General features: G+C 44.7%; 1 protein-coding gene across 1 annotated transcript; it reads left to right on the plus strand.

Moving 5' to 3' along the window:
• Positions 1 to 12,158, plus strand: Cdc6 (cell division cycle 6). The gene is made up of 11 exons (NM_001244278.1): positions 1 to 181; positions 1,780 to 2,061; positions 2,369 to 2,568; positions 2,796 to 2,971; positions 3,446 to 3,552; positions 4,934 to 5,073; positions 6,126 to 6,226; positions 7,589 to 7,653; positions 10,057 to 10,259; positions 11,334 to 11,474; positions 11,907 to 12,158. The coding sequence occupies exons 1-11, from the start codon at positions 1 to 3 to the stop codon at positions 11,994 to 11,996; spliced, it is 1,686 nt and encodes a 561-aa protein (NP_001231207.1). The 3' UTR covers positions 11,997 to 12,158.

Consider the following 12,158-nt stretch of genomic DNA (forward strand, 5'->3'; position numbering starts at 1 on the left):
ATGCCTCAAACCCGATCCCAGGCACAAGCTACCATCAGTTTTCCGAAAAAGAAGTTGACTAAGACAGCGAGCAAAACAAGTTCCAGCATCAGTAAAGTACAACTTAAAAAGGCCCAGGCTGTACCTTCTGCTCCGTGTGTGGACACGAAACTTCTGCCTCTCAGTCCCAGGAAACGACTGGGTGAGCTTTCCACTCTGTTAGCGCAGCTTTGTGACTAACTGCCCTCGGGCCTCTCCTTTCTTCCTGCCAGAGGCCTAGCAGTTAAAACCAAAGCTCTAGCTAGAGTCATAATGGCTGCTAAGTGCACAGTTAAGCCATTCACTAACAGAAATAATAAGTCTGATCTTCATTTCATTAGTTCCATCCTTTAAAATTACCTTCAAGTTACATATGGTATTATAAAGTTTGCCTTCATACTCGTGAAAATAAGAGAAACAAATAGATGGTATTCTTAATTTTTATTTTTGTTTTAAAATAGTACTTAACATTTCCATTGTTTTGTTTTGGTTGTTTGTTTGTTTTGGTTTTTCGAGACAGGGTTTCTCTGTGTAGCTTTGGAGCCTATCCTGGCACTCGCTCTGGAGACCAGGCTGGCCTCGAACTCACAGAGATCCACCTGCCTCTGCCTCCCGAGTGCTGGGATTAAAGGCGTGTGCCACCAAAGCCCAGCCATTTTTTTTTTTTTTTTTTTTTTTTTTGGAGAAAAAATTCTCCAGCTTGGGCTGGCCTGGAACTCATTTTGTAGCCCAGAATTGCCTCAACTTGAGGTCTCTCTCCCTCAACCATACTTGGCTTTTTGGTTGGTTGGTTTTGTTTTTTCAAGACAGGATGTCTCTGTGTTGCCTTGGCTATCCAGGAACTCTGTACACCAGGCTGGCCTCAAACACAGATCACCTGCCTCTGCTTCGTGAGTGCTGGGATTAAAGATGCATACGACCACCGCCAGGCCATACTTGGCTTGAGTGTGTTGATGGTGCTGTTGGGGGTTGAACGCAAGACCTTGTTTGTGCTAGGAAGTGCTGTACCACTTAACTATGTATGGCCAGTCTGAGAGCTTTAGTATAATTAGAGGTAGATAGATACTAGTTGAGTATGGTGGTAGGAGAGCATATGCTGTGGGGTGCTCTGGACATATCTGAAGATTTCAGTCTGTTACAATTGTGGGGATGTTGTTAGAACAATGAGCAAAAGCCAACAGTGTGGCTGCACACGGCAGCTTCCTACAGAGGGAAGTCATTCATCTCAAGATGTCAGTGGTATCAGGTTGGTAAGGGTTATTTTGTTTGTTTTTTGGTTTTTTTTTTTTTTTTTTTTTTTTTTTTTTTTTTTTTTTTTTTTTTTTTTTGAGACAAGGTTTTTCTGTGTCACAGTTCTCCTGAGTCCTGGGATTAAAGTCACACACCACCACCAGCTAGTGATAAATCCCATTTTAAAATAACCTTACAGTCTCATTGCAATTGTGCCATCTGGTGGCCATGTTTGCTCCTTTGTGAGAAGTGTCTTGTGGTTCCTTCACCTCTTGCCTTTTAATCCCAGCACTCTGAAGGCAGAAGCAAGCAGATCCCTCTTGAGTTCAAGGCCAGCCAGGGCTATATAGAGAAACCCTTTCTTAAAGACCTGGAGAAGAAAAAAGAAAGATTTTCTTTCTGGATATGGGAGAGTCTTTGCACTCACTTCCTCTTACTGTCCTCCGCTGTGAAGGACTACACTTTGCATTTAGTGTTTCGGGTGATTGACAGCATTGCAGTGAATGACCCTGTTCTGTTTTAACATCTCAGGTGATGACAATCTGTGCAACACTCCTCATTTATCTCCCTGTTCCCCACCGAAGCTGGGCAAGAAAGAAAACGGCCCCCCTCACTCACATACGAGGAAGGGATGCAGATTAGTATTCGATGATGAACTGACAGTTAAGTCTTCGAACCAAAAAGAACAAGATCAAGTTCCCCAAAACCAAATACTTTCCTCAGCTCAAGAAGGTCAAGAGAGAAAAGCAGATTCTGAGCAGAAATGTCCACCAGAGAAGGAACCTGCTCGAGTAAGGCTGTTCAAGCAAGAAGGTGGGTTCTTGTTCTTTTTTTATGTATGCAAGTACTCTATCTGCATGTCTGCGTGCACACCAGAAGAGGGCATCAGGTTCTCACTAAGGATGGTTGTGAGCCACTATGTGGGTGCTGGGAATTGAACTCAGGACCTCTGGAAGAGCAGCCAGTGCTCTTAACTTCTGAGCCATCTCCCCAACCCGGAAGTGGGTTCTCACATGGCAGCTGTTGGTGCACTGACAGAGATGATGGTTCTGAATGAAACCCAGTGAGTCCTTTTGTCACCTTCTGTTGGATCTTAACTGCCCTTTTGTGTCTGGCACAGGCACTTGCTATCAGCAAGCAAAGCTTGTCCTGAACACAGCTGTCCCAGATCGGCTGCCTGCCAGAGACAAGGAGATGGATGTCATCAGGGCCTTCCTGAAGGAACACATCTGTGGGAAAAAAGCTGGAAGTCTCTACCTCTCTGGTGCTCCTGGGACTGGAAAAACTGCCTGCTTGAGCCGGATTCTGCAGGACCTCAAGGTACACTTACTGGAATGATCTGACTCCTAAGGGTTAAGAAAGAATAGACCGTTGTGATTGAATGCTTCCCAGGAGTAAGAATTCTTTTTCAGGATATAAATCTTTCCAAAAGAAAGTAGAGCTTCACTCTTCTATTCTCTTAGCTAAGACCAGATCGGGTTTCAGCAAATCTTTGTCTGAAGCCAACATAACTCCCATGTTTGTGTCTTTTTTTTTTTTATACCTAGAAGGAAGTGAAAGGCTTTAAAACTATCATGCTGAATTGCATGTCTTTGAGGAGTGCCCAGGCTGTGTTCCCAGCTATTGCTCAGGAGATTGGCCATGAGGAAATGTGCAGACCAGCTGGGAAGGACTTGATGAGAAAATTGGAAAAGCATATGACCGCTGAGAAGGGCCCCATGATGTAAGTATTTCTCTGCTGCATGTTGCTCAGTAAAAACCCTCAAGCGTTACCCACGAAAAGAACATGCCCTGAAAGGAACTTTGCACTGAGAAATTGTGCATATGCTTGAAGAAAAGAGAGATAATGTACTTTCTAATTTTGAAAATATAGTTCCGACTTATTTATTGATAGTGCTGAGGCTCAAAGCCAGGACCCTATTTATGTTATATAAGTGCTCTATCACTGAGTCACACTCACAGCCCCTACACTTCTCTCGTTTAGATTTTAACTGTTTTAAAGCTAGTTCTTTGAAAACAGTTGGATGATACTTGTTAATGTTGGGGGTGCCAGTCTAACAATTGCCAGCGGCAAGATGGAGTTGTGGTCTGCAGGCTGATCTCACTCAGCTTTGTGAATATAACCTAAGGTTAGCTCAGATCAAGCACTGGGAGACTGAAAATGTGACTGGTACTAATTGTTCCTCTTTATATGTAGCGTGTTGGTGTTGGACGAGATGGATCAACTGGACAGCAAAGGGCAGGATGTGTTATACACGCTGTTTGAATGGCCATGGCTGAGCAATTCCCGATTGGTGCTTATTGGTTAGTGCTCAGTTTGTTAATGTCTCACATGGTGAATTTGAAATTTTATGAATCATTTAAGATCTGTTCAACTCATATGTGTATAGTGTGGGTGCATTTGTGTGTGTAGTGGCCAGAGGGTGATGTCACTTATGGCCCTCCTCCATTGTGGGGTTTGTTTGTTTGTTTGTTTTGTTTCGTTTTGTTTTTTATGTATATAGTGTTCTGTCTGCATGTGTTCTGTCTGCACGCCAGAAGAGGGCACCAGATCCCACTAGAGATGCCTGTGAGCCACCATGTGGTTGCTGGGAATTGAACTCAGGACCTCTGGAAGAGCTGCCAGTGCTGTTGATTTTTTATTTGTTGAAGCAGTCTCTTGCTGAACCTGAAGCAGGCTGATGCAGTTAGTCTATGTAGCCAGCTTGACCCTGCGATCTCTTCTCTGCTTCCTGAGTGCTGGGCTTGCAGGCCAGCCACCCTGCCTCCCTGGCTCTGACACTGCTCCTCACTCACCCTTGTGTGGCAGGTGCTTTGCTCCCTGAGTCATCTCTCCAGTTGCTATGCAAGTTTCTTTTTTTTTTTTTAAGATTTTATTTATTTATTATGTATACAACATTCTGCTTCCGTGTATGTCTTCACAACAGAAGAGGGCACCAGGGATGGTTGTGAGCCACCATGTGGTTGCTGGGAATTGAACTCAGGACCCTTGGAAGAGCAGTCGGTGCTCTTAACCTCTGAGTCATCTCTCCAGCCCCCAGCTATGCAAGTTATTTACCTGCAATTTTATTTCTATTTTATGTGTATGGGTGCTTTGCCTGCATGCAGGCCTGTGTACTACTTGTATGCGGGATTCCTATGGAAGCCAGGAGAGGGCATCTGATTGCCTAAACTGGAGGTACAGACAATTGTGAGCTGACATGTGGGTGCTGGGAGTTGAACCCGGGTCCTTTGATTTTGTGAGGTCTGAATAAAAATGACAAAGAAACATCTCTGTGATCACAGCTGTTTGGAAGGATGAGTGCACCTTGATGTCTGGCTCAGTAGATTTGTTTTTGAGGCGGGGTCTCACTGCAGCCCTAGCTGGCTTGGAATTCAGAAATTTGCCCTACTCATCCTCTTTTCTTACCCCTTCTTCCTGGAGACAAGGTCTCTAGCTCAGGGTTGCCTTAAGCCCATGATCCTCCTGTCACATTCTCCCATGTGTTAAGGCTATAAGCTTGCTTCACTATACCTGCCTAACCACTGTATCTTACCTAGTGGGTCTGTCCATCTTGCCTTTTAGTGTGGGGTGGAAGCAACAGCTGAAGTACTGGGTTATGCCTGGGAATTTTATATTTCAGAGATTTTAATTTCCTTTTAGGACGACTTGCCTGCTAATGGCGGTTGTTGTTTATCTTCTCAGGTATTGCTAATACCCTAGATCTCACAGACAGAATTCTACCTCGACTTGAAGCTAGAGAAAACTGTAAGCCCCAGCTCTTGAACTTCCCACCTTATACCAGAAACCAGATAGCTACAATCTTGCAGGATAGACTCAATCAGGTAAGTTGCAGGGATAATTTCTGTGATGGAAGGCTAACAATAGGTTTAATATCTTTTGATTTGATTGCTTTATTAATGATGTGGCAAGCTCCCATGGACCATAATGAGTGAGAACATTTTTATGTTAATATCTGCACGTGGTTTCATTTATTGGCTGGTTCCCTGTTGAAATAAAAGTAGGAATTAGAGGACTCATGCTTCCTTAATGGCCTTTAAAAGGTAGGGCCTGGGCCAGTGAGGTAAAGGCACTGGTTGCCAGTTCTAATTAACTGAGTTCCATCTCTGAGACCTACACGGTAGCTAGAGAGACCTGGCTCCTGGAAGGTGTCAGCTGACTTCCACAGGTGTGGCACACATGCCCTGCTCTACCCTCACTCCAAACAAAAATAAACAAATGGAATAAATTTTTAAAAGTGGGGCTTATGCTCTTAGCCTAGTGGTGCACACGTTTAATCCTAGCACTTGGAAAGCAGAAGTAGGCAGTCCTCTATTCGAAGCCAGCTAGGGCTACATAGAGAGAGATATCATGTCATCGTTGTCGTTGTCCCCCCCCCCCCCCAAAAAAAAAAAAGAGGGCCTATAGGAAAACATTTGTAGTTTCAGTTGCTTTTTTGTTCCCTTCAGGAGCCTCTACAGCCCATTCCTAGAAAATTCTTAAATATATGCAATATGTCCCTTACACCTAAAAGGTGGCCAGTCAGATTTAGACCTTCTGAGTGTTAAGCATACACCCCCAGTCCCAGAGTTAGATTTAATTTGTGAAAATATTTATATTTAGAACCTAAATTACTAAGAGAAACTCTCAGAGTTTAAATTGTCTTTTTATTTTATTGTTTATTAATTGATAGTACTGGGATTCACAAGGCCTTGTGTTAGTAAGTGCTCCACAATGAACTGTATTTGTCTTATGTTTACTGTATATTTCTTTGAGACAGCCTCGCTGTGTTAACTTAAGTGTAGATCCTCCTGCATTAGTCTCCCAGGTAGCTAGGATTAGGGATGGGCCTGTGTTACTGAGCCTGACTCTGTTGTCTTCTGTGTCTTGTCTAAAGGTGTCAAGAGAGCAGGTTCTGGACAGTGCTGCAATTCAGTTCTGTGCCCGAAAAGTATCCGCTGTTTCGGGAGACATCCGTAAAGCACTGGATGTTTGCAGGTGAGTTATGGTACTGTTGACTGTTTTTATTAAAAGGGGGGGGCGTGGGATGATGTCAATTGTCTCATGTAACTCAAATGAATGTGGCTTAAGAGGCCCCATTCTGCTACTTTTTATGCTCAGAAAAAGAGGACTTGTTTCTCAGCGGGGACTCTGGGTTTCCACCGTGTTAATGTCTGAAACATTATCAGTCCATTACCTACAGAGAGGGAAACAAATGAGATGTTGCTGGCGCCCCCTGTGGTGATTATAGATTGGTTAATTACATTTGTATTAAAAAGACTCCAGTTTGCTTTTCCATTCGCTGGGCTCAAGCAGGTTTATTTATGGACCTGAACCATCTTTGCCTTTAGACTCTCTTTTTCCTTTCCTTTTGTGGGCACCCCTTCCTCCCTCCAGTTGGTGGCCTCCCAAGTCCTACCCTAGACCTCTTTCTCTCTTCCATCCCCCGCCCCTCCTGCTGGGGAAAGCCTCAGTGCTGACTGATGAAAGTTCTTCCCTCCCAGTAGGGGCACTGGGTCCATTAAAGTGATCCTTGCTGTGCTGGCCCCCTGGTCCAACTTCCTCCTATTGCCATGCAGAAGATCCAGGTCCTGCCTTATGGCTTCCCGTGGGCAAAACACTTTAGACAGAGCAGTGGGAGAGGAAGCTCTTCCTGTTGCTAGATTGCGTGATCTGGAATGTGAAAGCCCCTAGTCAGCAAACTACTTGAGTAAAAACTACAGCTATGAGTGATAGCCATGTAGGTCAGCAAGATTAGCCTATGTGTGTCCTGTGTCTATCTGAGGACTCCCCTTTTGGGTCTGCTGTGTGGGAGTGCTGGAAGTTCCCCTTAGTCTACCCCCACACTGCATATTGCTCTGCCCATGACTTTTCCTCATCTAAAATGTTACTGGCTTAATGTGTGACAACCTGCTTGACATCTGTTGGAGGAAGATAAGTAGTATTGTTTCTCAAATCCCTGGTCTTCATTTTAAAAGCAGACAAGTCTCCCTTAAGCTGCAACATAACCCGGTTTGTTTAGGGACCTTACTTTTTATTTTTCAGGCAGGGTCTCCCTGGGTAACTGGCTCCTCTGGAACTCACTCACTGTGTGACCATACTGGCTTCCAAGATTGATTTGCATTTTAGCTTCATGTTTGTGTGCCATAGAGGGTGTCAGATCCCCTGGAGCTGGAGGGAGGTACAGGACATTGAGAACTGCCTGATGTGGGTGCTGGGCACCAAACTTGGAAAGTACCTTAATTTTTTTTTAAATGTGCGTTTAGTTAATGTGCCTGCTTTGGGGCATGGTGGCTTAGTGTGGTGTTTGGTTTGGCTGAGACTAAATTTTAGGAAAAAAAAATTTTTTTTTTTTTATAGGCGAGCTATTGAAATTGTGGAGGCGGATGTCAAAAGCCAGACAGTCCTCAAACCACTGTCTGAAGGTGAGTAGCTTACCTGCTTCCTGTCTTCCTTTATAGATGGAGAGTTAAGTTTCCCAAGGAAAAATGAACACAGTTAAATCCACCTACACACACAAGTGAAATCAACCTACACACACACACACACACCACAGGTTGTAGTTTCATCTAGTTTATTTCAGTCTTGCCTGCCAGTATCAGTATGTGTGTTACTGGAAATGAGTTCCCTGGAGTGTTCATAAATGGTGGGACCCAAGTAGTAAGGTTTCTTCCAAGGCTCTCAGAACAAAAATTAGGTAGCAAGATTGAGTTGACTTCTCTCTGAGTACTTAACCTTGAGTGCCCTTTAGATCTTTAAAACGTAGGAGAAAGTAATGCCTGGCAAGGAAAGGAAGTAAAGTGATGGAATGAACAGATTGTGAGTTCATCTCGGGGTGTCATAAGGCAGTCTACAAGGATGGAGTACAAAGATCTGTGGCTATAGGAAACAGAAAGCTGTCACAAATGAGGTTTAATTTCCCCTTTCCTCAACCCTGTTTTCTTCACTGGCAGATTTTCATCAGTATTTATTTTATTCTTATTTACTTAGTTTTGGTTTTCCAAGACAGGGTTTTTCTGTGTAACAGCTTTGGCTGGAACTTGTCAGTATTTATTAAAAGAAACCATTTTAATTGTTTCAGTAGTAGCCCGAATTAGTAGTTGGGCTGTGAGTAGGCTGTTTATACCAATATGTGGACTTGGGTCTTTTAGATTATCCCTTTCTCACCGGCTCCTTTCCCCTAGCATGTGGGCTTGCTGCTGGTGCTGAGAACACCTCTAGCACATACTGCTGAAAGAGCTTCAAGTTCCAGGTGTAAACTGTGGGACTAACCTAATTCCTGTCTTTTCTGGGAGTCTAGTTTCAATGCCCTAGCTATGTAGAAAACTATGGAGTAAGTGACTTCAGCTAAATATAAAGAACTTTTTTGTTGTTTGTTTTTGTTTTTCAAGACAAGGTTTCTTCTGTGAAGGAACTTGTGTAATACATAGAAATAACTAGGTTCCCCAGCACTGAAGATAGGCAAACAAAAATTAGCTAGATGCCAAGCGTGGTGGGCCATACCTGTGAAAGCCGGCACTCTATGGGCTGAAGCAGGAGAACTGACACAAGTTCAAGGCCAACATAGGTGACATAGAAAACATAGATGACATAGAAAGACTCTCTTAGCTGGGCGGTGATGGCACATGCCTTTAATCCCAGCAGTCGGGAGGCAGAGGCAGGTAGATAGATCTCTGTGAGTTCTAGGCCAGCCTGGTCTACAGAGCAAGTTCCAGGGCAGGCTACAAAGCCAGGCGGTGGTGGCCCATGCCCTTAGTCCCAGCACTCGGGTGGCAGAGGCAGGCGGATCTCTGAGTTTGAGACCAGCCTGGTCTACAGAGCTAGTTCCAGAACAGCCTCCAAAGCCACAGAGAAACCCTGTCTCAAAAAACCAAAAAAAAAAGAAGAAGAAAAGAAAAAGAAAAACAAAACAAAGATTATCTTAAACCATGAAACAATAAGAAAATGAATAGATGTCATGTTGGGATTGTTTTAGAGGGTACTTGACCCTTGTGTAGGGAGTAAGAGACTTCCCAGTTCCTTTCATCGTGGAACTTCTGCTGCTTGGTATGTGGGCTCTGCTTTCTCTATTAGCCCTTTGCAGCTTCCTGCTTGCAGTAAAAGAGTAAAATCAGGTTGTGGGGTAACTGCAGGCACAGGTTGTTAGAGAGCAAACCCCACCCCATCGAAGTCATGCTTCTCCAAATAGTGAGACCATGGTCCTGTGTGGATTCTCTGCAGTTCCCAGACTCCAGCTCTGGGGAGGGTGCTGTCTGCTAGGCTATCCAGTAGCATTTTTTCAAATGTTGCTGTCTTGCAGATGAGTTTGGACGAGTGAACAAATTTGCAAGTTCATTTGGGGAAGCCATCTGGGGCACAGGGGCTTAAAGTGGGATTGACTTTACTGTCTATACTTACCTACTCATTTGACTCAAAATATTGCATACATTTTCCAACTCTTTCTTTTGCCTCCTCACTATCAGGTAGTCATCTCTGCTGCAGGGTTTGTGCTGAGGATCAACCAGGGCTCTGCACTAGGCAAGTGCTGTTACACCAGGCTTCACCCCCAGACAACTTCTGAGGCAGTTAGCTGTGCTTGGTAGCTTCTGTCTGGTTCTTGCTCATTCAGGAGGTAGATAGATTAGTTGTCTTCTCAACATTAAGCTGTACCCTGAAGAACAAAAAAGATCATGGTTCTTCCTAGAGAAAAGGCAGCCTGCTTTCCATGCCACCCCATCACCTGGAACTGCCTTTTCTTCCTCTTCTGCCTTAGAGGCGGAACCTCTGCCTTGCAGTTGTCGCCACGTTTGGGTTTCCTTTAGCCTGACACTGGCTTGCTTATGTTGCAGGTCAGTCACCCTCCGAAGCACCGGTTCCCAAGCGTGTTGGCCTTGCTCACATATCCCAAGTCATTTCGGAAGTTGATGGGAACAGGCTAATTCTGAGCCAAGAAAAGACACAAGATTCCTTCCCTCTCCAGCAGAAGATCTTGGTTTGTTCTTTGCTGCTTTTGACCAGGCGGCTGAAAATCAAAGAGGTCACTCTGGGGAAGGTAAGCTGGGGTATCAGCAGGTAGAACTGAGGCTAAAATGCAGGTGTTTTCTAAAAGACATGGCTTTTCCAGGCAGTAGGGGTTAAAAATGGTTTTTGTTGTTTTGGTTTTGGTTTGTTTGTTTGTTTTGGTTTTTCAAGACAGGGTTTCTCTGTGGCTTTGGAGGCTGTCCTGGAACTAGCTCTTGTAGACCAGGCTGGTCTGGAACTCAAGGAGATCCACCTGCCTCTGCCTCTCAAGTGCTGGGACTAATGGTGTGTGCCACCAATGCCCTGGGATTTTTTTCCAGTAAAAATAAATGTTAGTATCACTGCATTTGGGAGGCAGAGGCATGTGGATCTTTGCAGGTTTGAACCAGCCTGATCTACATAGTTCTAGGCCAACCAGGGCTACTTAGTAGCCTTAACTCAAAAACATGAGTTAAGGCCAGGCAATGGTATAGCACACCTTTAATCCCAAAACTCTGGGAGGCAGATGAAGGTGGGTATCTTTGAACTGGTGGATTCCTTTGAGGCCAGTCTAGTCTATATTGTGAGTTCCAGGATAGCCAAGGGATATATAGAAGACCCTGCCTCACCACCAAGGAGGATGGCTGTCCAGAGCTACGAGCAACCCTTTCTGTTTTTCCCTCTGAAGTCACATTAAGCCCAGGTTCCTACACTTTACATTAAAATGACCCTGCAGTCAAGAGCAGTTGCTGCTGTACTTGCGAGGACCGGGTTCCAGTCCCAGCATCCATGTGGTGGCTCACAGCCGTGTGTGACTTTGGTTCCAGGGGACCTGACAACTTTTCTGCTCTCCGTTAGCATCAGGTGTGGGTGCAGGGACCACACATAAACACATGCCAGCAAGACGCTGGGAATAAAAGTGAATTGAAGGTTAACTGTACAGTCTAGGAAGAGGGAGTACAGGGAGTACAGACAGTCTATTACCTGTTCAGGGTTTATTGAAAGGAGGGGCCATGGAATATTCAGGTAGCTTAAGATAGAGTTTCTGGGCTTGTTTTTGTTTTTGAATCTGAGGGTTATGAGATACAGCTTTAAGTGACACTTGTTCTCCCTCATTTCCTCCTAGTTATATGAAGCCTACAGTAGCGTCTGTCGAAAACAGCGGGTGGCAGCTGTGGACCAGTCTGAGTGTTTGTCCCTTTCAGGACTTCTGGAGTCCAGAGGCATTTTAGGATTAAAGAAAAATAAGGAAAGCCGCCTGACCAAGGTACAACTAACAGCTTATTGTGTCCCTGCTTGTAATTGTCCTGTTCTGGAGAGCGTGTCCTTTGCCAAAGTAAAGATTAGAAATGACTAGTCAACCGTCTGTTTTTCTGATAACTAGAATTTCAGATGGGAGGGAGGGATTTAGACCATTAAAAACAGCAGGGTTTGACTTGCCAGCCTGAGGAGAGTGAAATATGATAGGCAGTGTAATGGTGTGTGGGGGCATGCGTGTGTGTGTGTGTGTGTGTGTGTGTGTGTGTGTGTGTGTGTGTGTGTGTGTGTGTGTGCGCGCGCGCACGTGTGTGTGTGTGTGTGTGTGTGTGTGTGTGTGTGTGTGTGTGTGTGTGTGCGCGCGCGCGCGTGTGTGCATGAGCGCACGTGTGTTTGTGTGTGCACGTGTTCTCCCTCATAGAAAATCCCTTTCTCTTTCCAGGTGTCTCTGAAGATTGAAGAAAAGGAAATAGAGCATGTCCTAAAAGGCAAAGCTTTCATTGGTAACATCCTCGCCGATGGACTGCCATGAATGCTTCTCTTACCCTACCTGCAAGTATCCAGCTGGCATTTGGCAGATCAGGGAGTCTCCATTTTAGTTGGGTCATTTGGAAAGCTATGACCTTTTTTACTCGGCACCAGTAAATTTTAGTGTATGAATTCACGAATGTTAGCACTGACTAATATCTTTGGT

This window comes from Cricetulus griseus, chromosome 7, assembly GCF_003668045.3.
Source record: "Cricetulus griseus strain 17A/GY chromosome 7, alternate assembly CriGri-PICRH-1.0, whole genome shotgun sequence".
Classification (NCBI taxonomy): domain Eukaryota; kingdom Metazoa; phylum Chordata; class Mammalia; order Rodentia; family Cricetidae; genus Cricetulus; species Cricetulus griseus.